At 39.0% G+C, this 23,381-nt stretch overlaps 1 protein-coding gene across 1 annotated transcript in view; it reads right to left on the bottom strand.

Annotated features, from left to right (window-relative positions):
• The window catches only part of NEBL (nebulette), a 385,533-nt gene that overhangs the window by 172,769 nt on the left and 189,383 nt on the right, over positions 1 to 23,381 (bottom strand). Inside the window, exon 4 of the mRNA XM_011963860.1 lies at positions 2,715 to 2,822. Within this exon, the coding sequence (XP_011819250.1) occupies positions 2,715 to 2,822 (108 nt within the window). The remainder of the gene's footprint in view (positions 1 to 2,714; positions 2,823 to 23,381) is intronic.

The following is a 23,381-nucleotide window of genomic DNA, read 5'->3' as shown; positions in this document are numbered from 1 at the left end:
GAAAAAATTTCAAAACACTGACTACAGACATAAGCAATCAAAAATGCCCATTCATCCATAACATATTACCCAAAACACCTAGGAGTTGTCATTAAATTCACTGCTTTATGTCTTTATACAGGGGAGATTAAAGGCAGCTAAGAAAGAGCCACACAATATTCAGAGATAAAGTAAACTAGACACAAATAAGAAAATGGAACACAGGGAAACATAAAGATAGCAAAGACTGCCAATTTCAGTTAACCTACCTACATTAAGCGATATTAAACTTGGTGCTCAAATGCAAGACTCACAAATTTCATACCCCTAATAATTTTCAGGATCTATAATTTTCAGGATTATAATTTCCCAGCATCTCTAGCTGGAAGATTCTGGGGTCTTTCCAGTCTAGACACTTTCTCACCTGTTTCCTCTCATAACAGACACAATCCAGCCACTGTCAAAAAATATCTGCTTGGGTTTTAGCCAATATTGTTCAGTGGGTTTAGATTAAAGTAATATGGAAAACTGGGCTTGCCAAAGTACTACTTTTTGGATCAATCCAAGTTTCTTATAGAAAAAGATCCTTGAGTAATATGGAAAACCTAGTGAGGTAAGGGAAAAAGTTCATGAAGTTGCAGTCTTATAAATGAATAATAAATTCACCAGACCTCAGAACACTTAACAGCCTCCCTTCTTCAAGAGTTGGTCCCTAACAGTAATATTATGAAGTCTATATTTTTTACAGCTATCCAAACATTTAATATGCCTCATCTTGGCTAAGAGAACTACTTATAAGACTGCTATGGCTGCTAACATCAAGACATTGCAAACAGTTCTTTTTAAATAGAAAGATGTTGTCTAAGTCACATGCTTTTAAAACCCCGCATTGTCAAAATAATAGTCTTAATCTAAACGGCGCTTTTTATACTGCTGTCTATATAACATACTATATATGATAAATATAGATTAATACATACCTGTGTTATAAGGGTTTTTTGCATAATTAAGAATGGATCTGCAAACGACATCTGGTATTGAATAAAATGTATATTCCTGCTAATGATAAAGGTTGGTAAAATGATCAGTTCTTTTTTAATTAAATATGAATATTGACTAAATTTGAATAAAAATTAAAAAGCTTACCTTTGATCAGCTGCAATCCTTATGTTAGCTGTCATGTGGATGTCTTAGGTAGAAATATTTAGTTCTTTTTGAAATAAAATTCAGTGATCATTGAAGATGTATGATATAACTGTTTCTGGCAGAATTATTTTTTAAAGAAACATTTTCCAAAAATAATCCAAAGAAAGAACTGTTGTTAAATGTAACTGCCAGTGAAATAGATCATTGATTTGCATTTTTAAAAGCAAAAATAGGCTTTTGATTTAAGGAAAGAATAAAGAGGAAGAAAAATAAGGACAGTGATCTTCAGTATTCATGACTGATGGATTGCTGGGATTGGGTAGAAAAACTAAGGGATAAATGTCATGAAGTCTTAAAATTCAACTCTTTTTCTTCAAAGGAAATCCCTAGTAATATAAAATGTCCATTTAAAGAGCAAAAAACAATGTGTGTTTTGCACCCTCCCATTTCCTAATAAATTGTTTAACATGAAATAATTCTGTTTTTGAACTTCAGACATATAAAAAGATTTTTTCTCAAAATATATGTAATTCTATCTGCAAATTGTATATGTAGGTGTGTATATATATGTGTGTGTATATATACACACATATAATTTATACAAACACATATATAATATATACACATACATATACACACACATACATGTATACATACATCTCATGATGATGACCAAATATCAGTGAGTTTAAAACCATCTGCTAATTAAACATGTCCTGGAAATTAGGGCTACATCAGTTATAACACCTAGATATACAAATTTCAGTGACTTTATAAGTGATGCATAAAACACAGTTCTCATGAAAAATGGTATGAGTGTTGCCTGTTTGCTCATACTTTTATGTCTCCCACACATTTGTTAATTTTCATTCATATTTCCTCTTGGATATCTAACATTGAATTAATTTTTGTGAAAAAAATTAATCCTGACACACTTCATATAATATTTTGGAAGAAACATAATTACAGGTGTGAATTACAAAAACTAAAAAGAGCTGTTTGTCCACCTTTAAGAAGTACTAAATTAATACCTCCCTAATATGTTTTAAACTTCTGCTAGTCTCCAGTTTCTCTTTCGAGGAAACTATATTAATAAACAAGGCACAGCTTCAAGTCCAAAGCAACTACATATATAGATGTCTGTTTCAAAAGTAAGATTTAATGCCTGATTTCAACAAATATCTAATTCAAAAGTATGAAATCTTATAAACACATAGTCAGCAAATAGGAGATTTTTTTAAGACTCCTAATCTTATGTGTATATTTTATATGCTTACCCACAGTCAAAACTTAACTTTCAAGTTTCTTATTTTAATTATAAAAGGTCTACTTTGGAAAAATTTGAAAGCTGAGAACCATTCAAAATGGAATAAGGAGATCTTCTATTAGGTAACTAAGCACTGAGCCCTAGATACCTGTGATGGAACCAGAGGGCAGGGTTTACCAGATGACATTGGCATAGTCTATGCGTGCACTGAGTACTGCTTGCACCCCACAGCAACACAAACACTTCCAAGTCACCCAGCCTTCCTTTCTCATCCAGAAATGCATGTCAGAGCCATCATGCTACTGAATAAACAGGCACCTACATTACTGATTTGTTCCTGAGTCCTCTTCAGTCTCTGTAGCTCAGGAGTGTCCGTGACAATGCTGAAGCCTCTCCCTTTGCTTTCTTCAAAATCTCTTTTGTACTTGACCTAACAAGAAGAGGGGAAAGAAAAGTGAACAGAGGGATCACAAATCTCACTCAGGATAGGCCCGGCCAACGAAGCTGCTGGAATTGGAAACAATGGCTAAAAACACAGTTCTCGGCCAGAGGTGCAGTTAAGAGCCATCAGGAAACAGCCAGGCTACCTGGTTTGTGTGCCAGAAACTCCACTTACTATTTGTGTGACTTTAAGCAAGTTCTTTAACCACTCTGTGGCTCAGTGGTGTCATCTGTACAGCCGCAATAACAACAATGGCTATTTAACAGGTTGTAGGGATGGGATCGGACTACTTGATGCATGAATCTGGCTGACAGAAACAAGTACTCCATAATAGCAATTATGATTATCGTCATTAATATCATCACCACTATGAAAGGAAAGAAAATGTGGAAAAAGAAAGCTGGATCTTCTTCTCCTCCTGTGCCCACCTGTCAGTGAAAAAGCCTCATTTTGAGCCTAAACTGCCCTATGGAGGAGGGAGACGAAGAACTGACAGCTAGCCCTGTCCAAGAAGTTTTTATTCAACCTCAGAAGGCAAACATATGGATATGATTACACAATGCTGTATTGCCAAATGGCAAGTATATAAATGCTAATGAAAATATTTATAAAATAGGCCACACCTAGAGATTAAAAAGCTGCTCACACATGCCCTTGGCATACTGTGTGCTGAAGTAGTGAAGATTTTTTTCAGTATTTAAATATACTTCTTTTCTAATTACAACCCAATGGAGCCGAATTTTACTGTTTCCTCGGGGGACTGGAACAGCTAATGCTTCATCTTACAGAACCCCATCTCCTGTTATTAGCGTAATGACAATAACTGTCACACCAGTTAAAGATTCGGCTTGTTAACGACTGAGATGGTTACATCACTTTGTTCTTTTTTTAAGCCTAAATATCAAGAAATATGGAAACATATTTTGATAACCCATAGAATCCCCATTTTACATTCAAACTACAAGCTTCCAATTAACACTTAAATTGATCATTAAAATTAATTAAGTTAATTTGGGGTTGCCTATTCAATATGATTCTGTTAGTGCAGTCTTCTGCAGAAGGTGGAAAAGTTCACTTTGTTGAACATGGAATGGCTGTTTCTGTTGAGTCATGGCTATATTTAAATACCCAATTCTATCAAGCATTATTATCCTCAAGGATACTGCAAGATTTCTTTTACCAGACAAACTTGAAAGAAGAACACATACACACACAGACACACACACACACAGACACACACACACACACACACACACACACAGGAAAATCTAGATACTCTCATCACTTTTAGCTTAAGAATACCTAATTCTTCTCTCTCTACTTTCGATTTGTAAAAGCACTAAGCCCCTTACTTTATTCCCATCAGTAAAAGGTCAAATAAACTGCAATATTTTTCTTCCACATAAAATGCTGAGAGATTAGCCTTCTCACCCTCTATCTCCCAGCATGGGTAAAGATCCACATGCTGGCACATTCTCGGTGTTTTATGCCTAACTAAGCAGGCAAGCTATTTAACTTTGCTGGCAGTAAGCACTAGAGCTCAGAGTAGTAAAATAATAAAAGTTAAAAGGACGACAAGGTTGGAATAGCAACAGGCATGAAGATACAGGAAGAAATGCCTGTGAGACAAGTTCTAGCATTTCTAACACCAGTCTCAGAGAAAGCACAACTACATATTATTTTTGTTATTGGTTTGTATTTTTTAATAGAAATTTCCAAAGACAGAGGTGAAAAGAAAAACCAATAAATTCTAGAATCATAGGTATTTTTGGTTTTGTTTTTATTTTTGTTTTGGTAGTGATAGGTTCTCGCTATGCTACCTAGGATGGTCTTGAACTCCTGGCCTCAAGTAATCCTCCTACCTCAGCCTCCCAAAGTGCTGGGATTACAGACATCAGCCACTACCACACCCAGCCTAGGATCACAGGTTTTGAGCTGATGACAGTTCAAAAATCCTTTCTACATTCACAAGACACAAAAGAATCATCTGACTTTGGCTTGCCTGGTTGGGTGAGCAGCTTTGAGAAGTACACAATCACCTCTATAAAAGGCCTGTAGACTATTGTAGGATTCCTATTTCTTTCGAATGGTGTGAAACACAGCCAAGCCTCTTACCCTCTCAGCACCAGTTCGAGCACCAGCCCACCAGTATTTCTTTACTACACATAGGGAAACTCCAAGCCACTCGTCAGCTCTCTCTTCCACACTCCCGCCCACTTTCATCCTATCTACTTAGGTCTAATTTTAAATGTTGTATTAGATGGTGTGTCAGTCATGCATAGTCTGATTCTGGGAGGCAAGTGGATATAGAACAGAGGACAGAGAGAAATAGCAGGATGCCTCTCTCCAATCTCATGTGGCCCCTTTGCCCTCACGTGACTTCATCCAGCCAAAGAGGACACCAGATCCACAGACCCTGCAATTGATCTGGGAGGGCCACATAATCTAGCAAGCATCCAGGAGCCTCAGCTCTGGGACTCTGGCAGGAACTCTTGGGAAAGGGGTTGTGCCATTTATTTGTGATGCTATAAAGGAATACCTAAGACTGGGTAATTTACAAAGAAAAGAGGTTTATTTGGCTTGTGGTTCTGCAGGCTGTACAGGAAGCATGGTGTAAGCATCTGCTTCTGGTCAGAGCCTCAAGAAGCTTCCATCATGATGGAAGGTGAAGGGGAGCCAGCGTGTCACACGGCGAGAGAGGGAGTGGGGGCAGGGGAATGTGCCAGGCTCTTGAAACAACCAGCTCTCACGTGAACTCACTGTTGTGAGGAGGGCACCAAGCCATTCATGAGTGATCCACCCCCATGACCCAAACACCTCCCACTACTCCATACCTTCAATGCCTGGGCTCACATTTCAACATGAGATTTAAGGGGGACAAACATCCAAACCATATCAGGGGTGCTCTGTTGCTATGGTCTGGCTAGTTTAATTGGCTGTAAAAGTGGAGTTGCAGACTACTATGTGGCCACCGTCCAATAATGAAGTCAACACAGAGGCAAGCAAAACAGTGATTGAGATAGAGTCCTGATATCACCATTTGAGCACCTGAATTTAACTCTTCCAAAAGCCAGAAACACCAGGTTTGCCAGTTACGTGAGCTAATCAATCTCTCACTTTTACAATCAAAAGAATTCCGATGAACATAACCAGCCCCCATGTCCATGTGTTGTACACACGTATGACAAGGCTCCCAGTAAAAGAAATATGTAAATTTCTCCTCATTGACTTCTATGCCCTGATCTTTCCTATGAGTGTTACAAGATGTAATAGTTTAGATAAACAGCAGATTCTGTCAAGGAAAGAGCATTGCTTTCATGGACAATCCTTTGCTCATTCAGCAAATCTTTACTGAGCACCTATTATATGCCAAGAGCTGTTCCAGGTATAGAAACAATGCAACAAAGAGAAGTCAATGGTCCCTGCCCTTGTGGGGCTTATGATAATTACAATGCAAGAAATGAAAAAGACACAATATCTATGTAGGTCATAATTGGTATGTTAGTGGGAAGTGCTAAGAGAGAAAAATAGCGAGACTAGGGAACGTGAAGTACCAGACAGTCTGCCCTTCTAGACAGGGTGGTCAGGGAAGTCCCCAGTAACAAGGTGGCATTTCAGTAAGGCCTCAAAGCGGGAGGAAGAAAGCCACGCAGACTTCTTCTGGGAGACCTATGCAGGCAGAGGGAACAGACAGAGCAAAGTCCTAAAGCCCTTTAGAAAGGTCAAGGAAGGCCACTTTATCTGTGTCTTAGTGGGAGGGAAGAGGAAGAGGACGCAGGGAGTGGTCACATGGAGCTTTGTAGGCCCTGAGGATGTTGACTTTTCTTCCCTGTGAGGCATGGGGCCCGTGGAGGTTTGTATGCGGACAGTGGCATGCCCTGACTTCCGTTTTAAAAGGCTTTTTCTAGCTGCTGTCCTGCAAACTCCTTGCGAGTATGCAGGACAGAAGCGAGAAGCCCAGGTAGGGGTAGGCATTGTCGGTCGCCTACCCCAGTCAGCCACTGTCAGAGAACTGTCCCAGGACCACAAAAGAAAGCAAAAGTTCTTGGGCCCAGCCTCAGGGCCCTGGCGTCCCCAAAAGACCCCACCAGGCATGCTACACACTCTTGTCAGAACGCAGCAGGAAGGACAAAGAGGAGAGAGGACAGAATTAAGTTACCAACCTGAGCTTAGAAAGAGAATGTGCCATAACTGGGAAGTAACACAGTCTTACCTCCCTACAGTCTTAGCCCTTCAAGACTGAAGAAACGCACTTTGAAAATGCACTCAAAGTCAAATGTGAGAAATTCACTCAATAGGCAACTTGCTTTGCCATATTTGCCTTCAGAAGTAACTTAAAAATGTCTTATTTCAAATATTGAATACTATATATTATGGACATTCTATGTATGTCTTGACATTCTACATGTCTGTGTGTATATGTTGCATGTATGCTCAGAAACATGATATGCATGTGTACATATATAACTTCCTGCAGCATAGATTAGAACGCTAAAGCAAGAATCGAGAAACCTGAATTTAAACCCTGATTCTTTTCTGTGATCTTAATTTGCTCTATTTGTCTAACAATCCCGATCCTCAGTTAGAAAAGGAAACAAGAGGCCGGGCACAGGCGCTCACACCTGTAATCCCAGCACTTTGGAAGGCCGAGGAGGGCAGATTATGAGGTCAGGAGATCAAGACCATCCTGGCTAACACAGTAAAACCTGTCTCTACTAAAAATACAAAAAATTAGCCAGGCATGGTGACAGGCACCTGTAGTCCCAGCTACTCAGGAGGCTGAGGCAGGAGAATGGTGTGAACCCGGGAGGTGGAGCTTCCAGTAAGCTGAGATTGTGCCACAGAACTCCAGTCTGGGCAACAGAGTGACACTCTGTCTCCAAAAAAAAAAAAAAGAAAAGAAAAGAAAGAAAACAAGAAAATATGCAATATGCTACATATTAAATGAATGTATGAATGTTTGCAAGGTTAAAATAAATAACATGTGAAAATATCAAGCAAGGATATGACCCTTCAGCAAATACTGTTTCATTATTTTCACTAAATTTTAAAAACGGCCTTTGCTGCTGAAGTATGTACATTTCTGCCACAGTGTGCACCCTTAGTGATAGTTTGTGTTTGAAGTCATCGGCAAGTAGCCCTCCCAAGTTCATACAGGGTGACAGCCTGGACACCAGAGCAGTTCTGGCCCAGCTTAAGGAAAAAGCTCACAGTGACTAAAAAAGGAAGACTTTTGAAAAAACAAAATAACTGGCAGAGTGGCAAATGAAATTATTTACTAACACTGAGAAGTTCTCTTCCCCGAATGCGCAAACAGCGCAATTATTACTATTATAAAACATCAGTAAATTGAGACAATAGAATTCACTAAAGAGAAAAGCCACTGTTAGGCAGAAAGTCATGCAGATGAAGGAAGCCAATTGGGACCAGAGACTGTTAAATTGTTGAATGACAAACTAAAAGGAGATTAAGTAACACTCAGCAATGAAGTCAAGGATGGGCACATCCTAGAGCTCACCAGCTCTACACCAGATCATGCTTCTCTCCAAAGAGAGAGCATCTGGAGACCTGGACCGACATGTTCTTAACAACATTGTTTCTATTTTCAAAGAAAAAAAAAAAGAAAACAACCTAAATCTCCATCCACAGGAGAATGAATAAATCCCACATAATATTATCTAAGAGTTAAAATAAGTGAATCATGGATCCATGGGGATGACTCTCAGAAACATTATGTTGAGGGGAAGAAAAAGCAAGAAATGCAGACACAGCGAGACCATCCTGGCGAAAACAGTGAAACCCTGTCTCTACTAAAAATACAAAAAAATAAGCCAGGCGTGGTGGCGGGTGCCTGTAGTCCCAGCTTCTAGGGAGGCTGAGACAGGAGAATGGCATGAACCCAGGAGGTGGAGCTTGCAGTGAGCGGAGATGGCGCCACTGCACTCCAGCCTGGGCAACAGAGCGAGATTCTGTCTCAAAAAAAAAAAAAAAGAAATGCAGGCAAGGTGGCTCACGCCTGTAATCCCAGCACTTTGGGAGGCTGGGGCAGGTGGATCACTTGAGGTCAGGAGTTTGAGACCAGCCTGGCCAACACCGCCAAACCCTAGCTCTACTAAAAATACAAAAATTAGCCAGGTATGATGGTGTACACCAGCTACAAGTCCCAGCTGCTCAGGAGGCTGAGGCAGGAGAATCACTTGAATCTGGGAGGTGGAGATTGCAGTGAGCCGATATCACACCACTGTACTTCAGCCTGGGTGACAGAGCGAGACTCCATCTCAAAAATAAAAGGGCATACTGGTGAATGTATGGTGGGAGGGGGCTTGACATTCAGCCCCTCACACGACATTCAGGGGAGTGGTGACAAAATCTGCCCATGGAAAAATGTACAGGGAGCTTCCCTGTTACTGGTGATGTTCTAGTTCTTACATTGGATGGTGAATTCACATGTTATCTTTTCATTATCGTGCTATAAAACCTGCATGTACACATTACGCATAACCTTTTGTGTTAATCAACTATCTCACGATAAAAATACTTTCAAAGAAAGCAGGGACAAAGTTTTAAAAGTCCTGATGCAGAAACTGAGGAACCCAGAGGTTAAACAAAAAACATGACTGGGAAAAGAGAAAATGAATATTATAACCAGGAATTCAGTTGATATTTTCAGTCAGCCAAAGACTGGGGTTTTTCATAAACGGCAGGTGAACTAGTCAATGGGTATCCACCATTTGCGGAAAGTTAAATCAGCCACTCTGAGTTTCTTCATCTTAGTGAGGCTGTTTAATTGTATCAGCAAACACAGACTTGAAGCAAAAAGGTAGGCAAAATTGCATTGAGAGAGGGTAAAAGGGTGGTATTAAAGGGATTCCAAACATGGATTAGGGCCAGGCACAGTGGCTCATGCCTGCAATTGCAGGACTTTAGGAGGCTGAGGCAGGAGGATTGCTTGAGGCATGGAGTTTGAGACTAGCCTAGGCAACACAGCAAGGCCCCATCTCTTAAAAAGAAAAAAAAAAAAAATTAAAATCAGCCAGGCATAGCTGTGCATACCTGTAGTCCCAGCTAATGGGGAAGCTGAGACAGGAGGAATGCCTCAGCCCAGGAGTTCAAGGCTGCAGTGAGCTGTGTTCACACCACTACACTCAAGCCTGGGCAACAGAGCAAGACCCCATCTCTAAAATAATGAAATAAATACACAAATATGGAGGAGGGAAGAATCATAGAAGTTCAAGGGGATGCATCGCATGTATCACAATAGACAAGAGCAGTGAGAACTATGCAGGGACGGAAGTATATATAGAAGGAGAACAGTATTTGCTTTAACGCAGCTTGTCAGAATATGTTTAACAGAAGCCTAAAATCTCAGGCGCATGTATTACTGATTCATGTTATTCTGCTCTTTATTTCATACATTTCTGATACAATGAAATCCATGACCAATTTCATTACCTTTCATGACATGATAGATACTCCACATTTCTTTAAAGGGAGATGGTGAGGGTCGCAGTATTTTAAAACTACATGCAAAATTCTTAATTTGATCTGCAAAATTTAGTGCTCAATTATGTATAGTTCTTGTATAGTTCATCATCTTGTATCTTTCTGTAGATTTTAAGGTACTAGAAAATGTAGACCACATGTTTCTTTCTCTCTCACTGCATTTGCTTGGTGCTAAGCATAGATTAAAAGCTTAACAACCATTTCATGATTGATTACTATCTAGTTTTGTATGTTTAAGGTCTAAAATGCAGAAAATTGGTTAATCTCACAATGTTAGATGGGAATTAAACACCACAAAGGAAAATCTGATTAAGAGTTTTTTTTTTAAGGTGAAGTTAATTTTAGTAATGTTAAGTCAAAGAAATGAGCTCAAAAGTAAATTTGCTTTTTTATAAATTAATCTCATAATTTGTAAATCTGTGGTTAATTAAATAAAATTAAAATCATAATTACCTTTTTAAACATAATTAAAAAGCATTAAAAATCATGTCCATAGATTTCTAAGCTTTCAATTAAACTTCCACTGCATTCTCAGAGGCTCTTAGAGATAGTCACTATTTTGTCACTTTTCCATGTATATTCACAATCCAACTTTACCAAATTTTGGGTTCTTTTACTTAAAAAAAAAAAATGAAATTTTTTAAAATTCTAAACAAAAATGCTAAATACATCGAAAAGCACTTTTTTCTTTTCCTTTCTTTTCTTTCTTTCTTTTTTTTTTTTTTTGAGACAGAGTCTCTCTCTGTCGCCCAGGTTGGAGTGCAGTGGTGCAATCTTGATTCACTGCAACCTCTGTCTCCCAGATTCAAGCAATTCTTGTGCCTCAGCCTCCTGAGTAGCTGGGATTACAGGCATACACCACTACACTGAGCTAATTTTTGAATTTTTAGTAGGGACAGGGTTTTGCCATGTTGTCAGGCTGGTCTCAAACTCCTCACTTCAAGTGATCTGTCCGTCTTGGCTTCCCAAAGTGCTGAGATTCCAGGTGTGAGCCACTGTGCCTGGCCCCAGAAAGCAATTTCAATTTCTCAATCAGTTAAGATAATGCAAAATTACTCCTGAGACACTCAAGTGTAGCTTAGTGGTTAAAAATATAGCCTCAGAAATTATACAAACTTGTCTTGGGCCCTGGCTCCACCATATTAGCTGTGTGATCTTAGGCAAATTACTTAGTATCTCTGAGCTTCAGTTTCCTCATATATACAAAATACACATAATTTTAGTACAATATTGAGAGCACTTTTGTGAGAACTAAATGAGATAATACTAGTGCCTGACGTCTAGTAAGTGGCTCCTGTGTTCCAAGCATACTACTGAGTGCTTTACATATTATGTGAGCAGAGCGAGGATGGGAAGCCCAGCAGATAACCTGTAAGAAGTGCTCAGCACTCCTTACTGTACACACATGTTGACTCACTCACTCATCGTAACTCAACGTCCTACCCCATGGCCAGGGACTGTGCCATCTGCATTTAGGAGCTCATTCACTCCTTTTTGGATCAAAAAAAGAATATAAATAGGCTGGGCACAGTGGCTCACATCTGTAATCCCAGCACTTTGGGAGGCCAAGGCAAGAAGATCACTTGAGCTGAGGAGTTCAAGACCAGCCTGCGTAACATAGCGAGACTTTGGCTCTGCCCCGCCCCCACAAAAAAATTAGCTGGACATGGTGGCACATGCATGTGGTCCCAGCTACTCAGGAGGCTGAGGTGTGAGGATTGCTTGAACCTGTGAGGTGAAAGCTGCAGTGAGTTGTGATCATGCCACTGCACTCTAGCCTGGGCAACAGAGCGAGACCTCATTTTAAAAAAAAAATGTAATAGAATATTAATAAATAAAGGCAACAACAATTACAAGGTACATATATCATCTTCAGTTAAATCTTAGCAGGCATGCATGTTAAGGTCCATTTTACAAATGAAGGAAGTTTGCGGAAGTCATAGAGCTGATAGAAGGCGGAAGTCTCTCTGACCTCCACCTACCCAGCATCTCCCTAGATGTTATCTTTCAATTCATCTGACACCGAAAAAAATACCACAGTGAAAAATATGAAAGCAAACACAAGTAAGACATAAACAACATTTTGTAAATAAGCAGAAGTGAAAGTGGAACCAACTGAATATTTCTCAGTATAGGACGCCAAAAGATTTGCATAACCTAAAATTAGTTAATTTATTATCTGTAATGGATCCTATAGTGCCACAAAAGAGACAGAAATAATCACCCAAAGTAAAGTTTAACACAACCTACATTTCAATAAAAGTGTTTTCAGGTCTTTCTGTTGAAGTCAAAAATTGCTTAAATTTTCTTTTAGGAAAGATCGGATTAGCAGGGAAATACCATTGCCAAAATGGTAGCACTGGCAAAAATACTAATTCAAGGCAAAAAATCATATCTACACTAATAAAGAAAATTGAAGCCTAAAATATATACACATATTTTCACTAGGAATTTCACAAACAGCATTTTAATAATTTGGACAATTGATAAATTTTGCTTCTGAACACATGTTCTCTTAATCCTTTAGAGACAGTCTCATCTTTATATGATTATAACTTTTAAAGATAAATAGCTTAATTCACACATAGAATAGAATATTATCGAAATTATTTTGAACCAGGAGGTACCACACAAGGTTAAAATAAGGAGAGAATAAGAAACCACAACAGGGAATGCATTGTCCTGTGTACATACCCTGAATTATAAAGTATTAGGAAATAAGTAATTTCCAGTTAGAAAATAACTAATTAGGAAATGGGTCTTTCAGAAAGGAAAAGCTACATCCTAACTAGCTTGAAGAAAAGAAACAGGATAAACCAAGAATCAAGCAAATATAAACAAAGTAAACTAACACAAAACAGTCATGAAAGTGAAAATAACCTGTCCTAAAGCGCAAAGTCTTGTCACAGCTGATAAAAATTACAGATTGTTCCTCAATGTTTCTAGATACGCAGATTGATAATGTCATTAAAATTGTTCCTAACCTTCTTCCCATACCTGCAATGGCATTATTGCATTATTCATCAAATACCGACTGTTTTTCTATAACAAAACACACTTCTTCCACTCTACAAAACTGAAAAAAGAAAAAAAAACCTGTAAACAGCAAAAGAGAAAAAGAAATACAAATTTAAAAATCAATGTAGGCCGGGCGCAGTGGCTCACGCCTGTAATCCCAGCACTTTGGGAGGCCAACACAGGCGGATCATGAGGTCAGGAGATCAAGACCATCCTGGCCAACATGGTGAAACCCCGTCTCTACTAAAAATACAAAAAAAAAATTAGCTGGGCGTGGCGGTGCACACCTGTAGTCTCAGCTACTTGGGAGGCTGAGGCAGGAGAATTGCTTGAACCCAAGAGGCGGAGGCTGCAGTGAGCCAAGATCATGACCCTGCACTCCAGCCTGGAGACAGAGTGAGACTCCATCTCAAAAAATAAAATTAAAATAAAAATAAATGTAAATGCACTATACTTAGTGTGTACACAAATGACACAAAGGGATGACAGACAGCACGGATCTCAACAAGTCATTTTAATCAAAGCATGTAAAACATTATTTCCTTAATGCAGAATTTCATTTAAAATATAAATCTCCTAGAAATTTTTATAGGTTATTAAAAAAATCTATGTTACAACTAGAAATAGAGCACTAATTCACATCTTCCATAAGAAAGAAACTATTAAAAATAAATATATTAGAAGTGTTGAAGAGTTACGTGAAGAATTACGGCTTCTTAGCTAACAGTAAGAGCTCCACATTAATTACAGTGTCAGTTGTAAGAAATGCTGGAATGTTGCCTCCCTGCTATGTGATAGCAGCTATGATTTATTGAAGACCTACAAGGTATCAGACATTGTTCTAGGCACTTAACAGACTATCCTGATTAATCTTCAAAATCACTCTGTAAAAAAGATATTTTACTTTTTTTTTTTTTTAAGAGCGAGAGACAGAGTTTTGCTCTGTCACCCAGGATGGAGTGCAGTGGCCTGATCACAGCTCATTGCAGCCTCCATCTCCTAAGCTCAAGCAATCCTCCCACCTCAGTCCCCAGAGTAGGGCTAGGACTTTGGGCGTGAGCAACCATGTCCAGCTAATTTTTTCTTTCAATTTTGTAGAACAAGGTCGCACTATATTTCCCAGGCTGGTCTCAAATTCCAGGCTTCAAGCTGTCCTCCTGCATCTGCTTCCCAATATTCTGGGATCACAGGCATAAGCCATTGCTCTCAGTCTACCATTTTTTTACATATGAGAAATGTATAGGAAACCTATCATTTGATCTACCCAAATCCTCCCTCCTTCTAGTAACTGTCCTGAGCCTCTTTCTCTTCATGTAGACTTTCTCAAGAGGTGCGATTTCTTAATTTAACCTCCTTCTTTAACCACCGTGGATTGGCCTCATTTGGCCTAAGCCAGTTCGAGTCAAGATGTTTGATTTAGGAACTAGAACCCAAAGTCTAGAGTAAATCTTTCTCTCTGGTGACTACAACTCTAAGACATCAAACTTTAGAACTATCAACAGTCATGTTTGCCATCACAGATGTGGAGGAACAGATGCAGTTCATCTGCCAAAAAGAGTCCTGGTCTGATGGCATTTGACTCCTGACCTCCCACTGTTCGTGAAGCCCAAGCAGGCACACTTCTGCCCTTGGATTTTGTACCCCAATATCCTCAAAACTCTCCTTTTGTTTGAGTTAAATGAGCATTGGGTACTTTTATCACTTGTGACCAAGAATTCTAACTAATACGAGAAACTGAGGCTTAGTGGTTTAGTGGTTACAACCCAGGACTAGCATTGCCATCTGTGAATAGTAGAGTCAGGATTCAAACCCAGATCTGCTGTCCCCAAAGTCTTTGCTCTTTCCACCCTATCATGCTACAAAATGGAAATTCAAATATTTCATAAACTTCAGACCATCACTTAGATTTTTTCTTTTTTTTTTTCTTTTAGACAGGGTCTGACTCTGTTGCCCAGGCTGGAATACAGTGGTGCAGTCTTGGCTCACTGCAGCCTCCACCTCTTGGGCTCAAGCGATCCTCCCATCTCAGCCTTTCGAGTAGCTGGGACCACAGGCACGCACCACCACACCCTGCTAATTTTTGTATTTTGTGTAAAGATGGGGTTTTACCATGTTGCTTCTTGAACTCCTGAGGTGGGCAAGGAATCCATCCACCTCAGCCTCACAAAGTGCTGGAACTACAAGCATGAGCCACTGCGCCCAGCCTTGAAATGTAATTTAAATAAAAATATATGATTATTTTTAAAAGACTAGATTCTAAACAACAATGTAAACAAGATCTTAAATAATTTTTAAATTGTTTTTACATGTTACATAAATTAGCCAATATCAGACCTTTAATGGTTACACATACTACTAATTAGATGTTTAGCAGGTGTCTATCAAATGAATGAGTAAATAACTAAGATAACTACTTAAAATGACTTTGTAAAATAATTGCAGTCTTAAAGCACCAACTTAGAAAAGTGTGTAGGTTAATTCAATAGTTTGACTTTTAAAAATTAATGTGAATTTTCAACAGCAAAAAATGGATACTAAATAATTCAAGAAAACTCCAAACTTTGTTAACATTATGACTAGAAAAACAATTGCATCCGTTTGTGCTTTGGTTAATCTATTATCTGGATTGTATTTCTATGAAGTTTCAAGTTTCATGATTCAATATAATTTCGTGGTGTCACAGGTACAATTAGATTTGTCCCTTGCTGACTCCAAATGGTCCCCTCAGCCTGAAGACACTAACGGGCTCCAAGCAAGTTCATTTCTGGGTCCGTTTCCCAAAATGACATAGGACCTTTCTTTTTTCTCTACAATAAATACCTCAAGAGCCCATCATATTGTTTTCTTTGTAATGTGGAAAGAAAGAACTGGATTTTATAATTACAAAGAGAAAGAATTAAAAATAAGATCTTAAAAGTACTAGAAGTGGGAAAGGGGGGCCAGTTTGAGGCTGACATGGATAGGTGTTTCTGCTTCTCTTAAGAATCCTCATTTTGGAATGTCATTCTGCCTGGGCGCATGAATGGCTCACTCCTACATTTCATAGTTCATGAGAGTACAGCTATCTGAGAAATAGCAATAAGTTGGCATTGCCAATGAGCCAGGTGGTTCCACTGTTTGGAAACCATCTGGTCTGAGTTTTCTCTTTGTCAGCACCATCAATACATCAGTAGCAAGAGCTATTATAGGGGTTGTGTATGTTTCGTTTCTTTAAATAAACTCAAACAAAACTACCCTGAATATAAATTTGTTATTTCTTTGAATTGTTCTTTCAGAGTATAATGAAACCCATGTCAAGATGAGTTACGCCTGAATACCTACAGTCATTACATAACTTTACAAAACAAGGTGGCAAAAGACCGGAAGCCTGCCTCCAACTCCAGCGTCTCCTGGTCACATTAACCATTCTTGAGGTAACTACCGTCCAGCCTAGCACTAGCAAAATGAGGAATTTTCTGCTGAGGTAGCGGCCAAAGGAAATCTATGTGTTCATATAGACATACATGTGGGCTATAAAGAGATTTAGATAGAGGTGTTATTTAATCAGTCAAGAAAAACAAAAAGAAAGGGCTCTGAGAAAATTAAACCTAATTAATCAGAGGCCCTACTGACCTCATCCAGTGGACAATATGACAAGCTAATGAGCAATACTCATCAAGTCACTGCCTGTATTGTGAAAAACATATGACAAAAATGTGCTTCAAAGTTTGGAGATTTCAGCCGGGCGTAGTGGCTCACACCTGTAATCCCAGCACTTTGGGAAGCCAAGGGAGGCAAATCACTTGAGGTCAGGAGTTCAAGACCAGCCTAGCCAACATGGTGAAACCCTGTCTCTACTAAAAATGCAAAAAAAATTAGCTGAGCATGGTGGTGGGTGCCTGTAATCCCAGCTACTTGGGAGGCTGAGGCAGGAGAATTGCTTGAAACCAGGAGGCAGCAGTTGCAGTGGGCCAAGATCACACCACCGCATTCCAGCCTGGGCAACACAGTGAGACTCTGTCTCAAAAAAAAAAAAAAAAGTTTGGAGATTTCTCAAAGAACTAAAAAATAGAATTACGATTCAACCCAGCAATCCCATACTAGGTACATACCCAAAAGAACATAAATTGTTCCACCAAAAAGACACCTGCACTTGTATGTTTATCACAGCAGTTTTCACAATTGCAAAGACATGGAATCAACCCAGGTGTTCATCAATGGTGAACTGAAGAAAGAAAAGGTGCTACATATACACCATGGAATACTATGCAGCCATAAAAAATAAGATCATGCCCTTTGCAGCCACATGGATGGAGTTAGAGGTCATTATCCTAAGCAAATTAATGCAGAAACAGAAAACCAAATACCACATGTTCTCGCTTATAAATAGGAGCTAAACATTGAGTACACGGACACAAAGATAGGCACAACAGACACTGGGGACTTCAAAAGGGAGAAGAGAGGGAGGCAGGCAAGGGTTGAAAAACTACCTGTCAGATACTATGCTCACTACTCAGGGGACAGCAACATTAGGCGGCCAAACCTCAGCATCACAAAATATACTCATGTAACAAACCTGCATATGTATTCCTGAATCTAAATTAAAAAAAAAAAAAACAGTGCTTCGGGTCCTTACCCGTACCTAAACAAAGGAACATAACTAACCAAAAATACTAGGCTTTCTGGAATATATATATGTGAACAGACATTGGCATTAATAAACCTTGTCTTTTAAGCCCTTAATCTCAGTTTCAGCAAAAGATAAAGTTTCCAGTCCAGGTGTTTTTATCAGAACACCCAAAGTCAAATCTCCCTAAATGCCAGCATCTACCCTCCAAAGGCCGACCTCCATTTCACTGCCCTTTAGATAGAAGCTGGAAGTCACCATGTCACATTCACTTAAGAAGGGACCAATTAAAGAGGTTAAAGTATTGACCTAAAGTTAAAAGAGAAAGAAAGTGAGGCTGTAAGGGATTTTGCTTTCTTCTAGTGGCAGGTCATCTTCGTTCCCCCACTTCTTAACCAATGTTTGACTTGTCAAAATTGCTTTGCTTCATCTGCACCTGACATCTAAATCATTTGACAGGCACATAACCTTATCAAATTTCTAGTTATAGTACAAATAGAGGTAACAAACCATATCCACTGAAATTGATAACGGCTCACACAAAGAGCTGAAAGGCTGGGCTTGCAAGACAAGGGAGAGGCACCACAGACAGGGGAGCTGGCCTGTGAGCCCACAGGAGGAGGAGGAGGAGGAGCTGGCCAGATGAAAGGCTAATTCCACCAAATCCAATTGGTACTCAAATCCTTCTGCCAGAGATTGAATCAATTAAAAGGCCCAGCACCGGGGTGAAACAAAAAAATGTGAAATCAGTGGTGTTAGCTTGTTCCAATTGGCATTTAAACTTAAAAGGCGAATGTAACAAAAGCATCAGAATGGTACCTTTGAAAGTTGTCTGCCAACCACAGTTTGCCCTAATACGTTGCCAGGTTATGAAGTGCCACTTCCTAATTCAGTCTTGCAATGCAAGGAATACTAATATAGCCCCGGTTTTATCTGTAACTCAAGCCTAATCTCCCTGCTCATCTCTAGGATTTGCTCGGAAACAAACAGGGAAAATAGGGTGTGCCATGAAAAGAATACAATATTTTAAGGGAATATATCACATTGAAAATTAATCTAAAAAGGTGGTATGAAACATACATCCTTTTAAAAATCTTTTTTGTTTGTTTGTTTAAATGCTCTAGGCTCCTAACACTTCAGGAAATACTGCAGAAGAAAATAAGGGAATAGATATGAAAAATAGATGTAGTCAGCTAGGCAATCCCCCAGTTAAAAGACAGACCCAAAATTCGATTCAAGTTTATCCAACCATAAATATTCCATCTTCCCCAACACTTCCCTGGTCTGAGACCTTTTATCCCAGTCCCAGGAAGGGCTCTTCTAAGACTGAATACTCTAATCAGAACACCAAATCTTTTTAGTTTTCTAAATGAAGACAGATCAATAATATCCCAAAGAATAGACAGGCAGTGTCTTATTCAAGTAATAATAAGTGCTTATTCAAGTAATATAAAAGGCAACTTGTGAGTCTACCCTATTTATGACATTTCTCAGTAAAATTAACAAGAAAAGGTAACCGAAAAAATAACGAGATATCTGATGAAATCAAAAGTTTAGAAAGGGCTGGGTGCAGTGGCTCACATCTGTAATTCCAGTGCTTTGAGAGGCCAAGGTGGAAGGACTGGTTGAGGCCAGGAGTTCGAGACCAGCCTGGGCAACATAGCAAGACCTGGTCTCTACTAAAAATCAAAAAAAAAATTAGCTGGGCATGGTGGTGCATGCCTGTGGTCCCAGCTACTCAGGAGGCTGAGGTGGATTGCCTGTACCTAGGAGTTTGAGGCTGCAGTGAGCCATGATTGTGGCACTGAACTCCAGCCTGACAGCCAGAGCGAGACCCTATCTCAAAAAAATAAAATAAAAAATAAATCAATAAAAAAGTCTGGAAAGGTGTGTTGCCCAGACCAGTCTGGGCAACACAGCAAGACCTTGTCTCTACAATAATAATAATAATAATATACATATAAGATTGTATTTTTTATGAGTATTTATTTAGGTATATAAATGCAAACAAAAGAAAAACCTGGAAAAAGGTACAACAAAATGCCAAATGGTAGGAATGATCCTTTGAGAGTAGGAAAGAGAAGAGGCAAAAGGTGGTCGAGAGAGCCCAGGTGGTCATTAGCCTTGTCTATAATATTTTTATTTCTTATGTGTATTTATGTTTTACTTGTATAATTCTCAGAAGGCATCTAACATTATTACTTCAAGAAAACATGCCATATTATTTTAGATCTTTCAATATATAGAGTAAAATTGCATTGTGAAATGCTTATCCCATAGATTCTCTTTATTCTGATTGACTGAATAAAGGTAAATAATGATGTAGACATACATAATGTTTTAAGCAAACATAATATAACACAGTTATTTATTTATTCATTTATGTGTTTGTTTAGTAGAGACAGGGTCTCACTCTGTCACCCGGGCTGCAATACAGTGGTGCAATCACGGCTCCCTGCAACCTCTAATTCTTGTGCTCAAGCAATCTTCCTACCTCAGCCTCCTGAGTAGCTGGAACTACGAGCACATGTCACCATGCCCATCTAACTTTTAAATAAAATTTTAGTATAGACCTGGGCTGGTCTCAAACTCCTTGCCTCAACCCAGCCTTCTGCTTCAGCCTCCCAAATCACTGAGATTACAGAAGTTAACCACTACATCTGGTCACAGTTTAAAATTTTAAGATGTGAATATATTCTTTTAAAGTGTCTCATTTCAAAAAAAAAAAAAAAATACCACCATAAAATTCACCATGAGATGAGTTTCTATAGAAATTCCATAGGACTTGTATTCAAAGAACTCAATTTAAATGGCTTAACTTGCTAGCAAATATTTGTGTGTTTGTAGCCTATACAGGAGTGTAGAGTATTGGAGTTCGTATCGCCTATAAAACTCAAATGTCATCAGTGAATGGGCTAAGCCATACTTTTGTCCAGCTCGGGTGGTCACAAAGAAAAGTTTCTTTGTGTTCAGAAACATAAAAAAGTTGTTTTGTTCTGGAACAAAAAGAACAAAAAAAAGTGTCTTTTTGTTCAGAAACAAAAGAACCAGGAAAAGAAAACAAAAATATGTAGGTGCTTGGGAAAGAAGAGACACTGAAAGAAAAGTAGAGAAGAAAGAAAAATAAACAGGCAGATGTACAAACACCTGCAGTGCACATACAATCTGTTGGTCAAGGTCATGTACATATAGTGTGCATGGTACAAATAGTGCAAGTAGCATGGAGGTGACTACCAGTAACCAGTGTTCTTATACTTGGTAAAGTATCAGCCAGGGCCCCTAGAACAGGGAAAGCCTCTATACCTCAAGACCAATGTGATGGCAAAGATCCACATCTGCCAATCCCTCCCCAGGCTCTAGAAATTGCATCAGGTACAAACTTAGCAGGTTGATCACTATCCTAGCTCCCAGCTCTTCTTGGCTGCTTTTGTTAGCAAAAGTGGGACTGATTTTCTATATAAGTATCAATCCTTTTTGAATCATCTTATAAACAAAGCATATTTTAAGTTTATTACTTCTTCCTTCTAACAGGCAAGAATATTTTTCCAAGGCTGGTAAGAACTGTGCTTAAGACATTCCATCAAAGTCTCAGTCTCATCCAACATTTTTTATTCCTTTTTAATAAATAGAGATGGGGCCTCACTATGTTGCCCAGGCAGATATCAAACTCCTGGCCTCAAGTGATCCTACCACCTCAGCCTCCCAAAGTGCAGTGATTATAGGCATGAGCCACTGTGCCCAGCCCCAACGAATTATTTATTCAAAACCACCTCACTAAAATTCCACTTAAACACACAGGTTAATTCACTGTCTTACAACATAGGTACCTGGTCAAACTTCATGTGTCCTGAAGATAGAGAACACATAAAGTTCAAAATATAGACATATTGATTTGAGGTTAGGTCCTGCTGGAGGCACAGTCTACCCCAAATGGCTTCAAACACTGATACAGGCCAGAGAGGAAAAAAAAAAAAAAAAAAAAAAACGCCATTCTAATGTTGGCTTCACAAACACAGGAAAATTATTTGTCTCTCCCCCTTCCCAGTATTATGAAGAATTCTATCGCATCTCATAAAAAGACACAAAATTATAAAGTAATCACTTTATAAAGTGGAAAACAAAAATTTCATATATACCGTGGTCAGCATTTGTCATTCCTTGAGCAGTCAGCATCCTATATCCCTTCTTTAGGTAACACCAACCTGACTTGCTTTTGAAAACTCAGCACTCCTTATCTCTCTCAAGGCTGGATAACATGACTTGGGATTGGCTAATCAGAGTATCATACTTCCCTATTTCAGTGACTTGTTCAGCCACGGACACGATATTCAATCAGGGCCAGAGAGACCCAGTGACACCAGTGATAGGGGCCTCTCTTCCACCGGACTGACAGCTACAAGGATGTAGGCTGAAGGTCTGGCAGCCACTTTGCAACCATGAGGTAAGCCTGCCTGAAAATGGAGTTGTCACAGAAGACATGAATTGAGAGATGGAAATAAACAGCCTATGAGCCCCTCTTAGCAGCCTTGCCCTAATGCCAGTTTCACCCCCCTGGACTCCTCAGGCACCAGAACCAACAATGCTAATGACAACTGGAGTTGAGATTTCTGGCATTTCCAACAAAAAGAATTCCTAACTGATAAACTCATCTACATTTTATTAGCATTAAAACATATCTCAATGGGTTTTAGACTCTTCTAGATAACTTTCCTCCTGTATCGTACCTTTCATTTGCCAGGCTAAGACTTAACAAAGCTGTTTGTGATCAAAGTTCAATTACCCACCCCAAAAGAAAAGTGGTTCAGAAAATCCTGAACAGTGGGTACTCAAAAATCATTTGCATATGGTCTAGGAATGCATCGTGTAGTTACAGAAAATTCGGAAACATTGTCAAATGTTGTTTAAATATTTTTTGACAGATCCTCCGATGGGACTCCCCCTCTCCAAACTACTGCATGTAAGTCTAACCTCAAGTATCAGTGCTCATACAAATGTCAAATAGTCTCAATTGCAGCAAGGGTGTCCTATCTTTTTATCTGTAGAACGTTGAACTTGAGCAAGAATTCTTTTCCTAGAATTTGCTGGGGTATCACTATTTGAGTTTCTGATGATAATCATATTTAATAAGTACACTATAATGTCACTAAAATGGTATTTAAAACAATTTATTTTTACACTTCAGTAAATTAATTTTATTTTCTTTTTTTATTATTATTATACTTTAAGTTCTAGCGTACATGTGCACAATGTGCAGGTTTGTTACATATGTATACATGTGCCATTTGGTGTGCTGCATCCATTAACTCATCATTTACATTAGGTATATCTCCTAATGCTATCCCTCCCTCCCCGCTCCCCACAATAGGCCCCGGTGTGTGATGTTCGCCTTCCTGTGTCCAAGTGATCTCATTGTTCAGTTC

This window comes from Colobus angolensis, unplaced genomic scaffold, assembly GCF_000951035.1.
Source record: "Colobus angolensis palliatus isolate OR3802 unplaced genomic scaffold, Cang.pa_1.0 Scaffold63, whole genome shotgun sequence".
Classification (NCBI taxonomy): domain Eukaryota; kingdom Metazoa; phylum Chordata; class Mammalia; order Primates; family Cercopithecidae; genus Colobus; species Colobus angolensis.
This window is presented reverse-complemented; position numbering and strand designations above follow the sequence as displayed.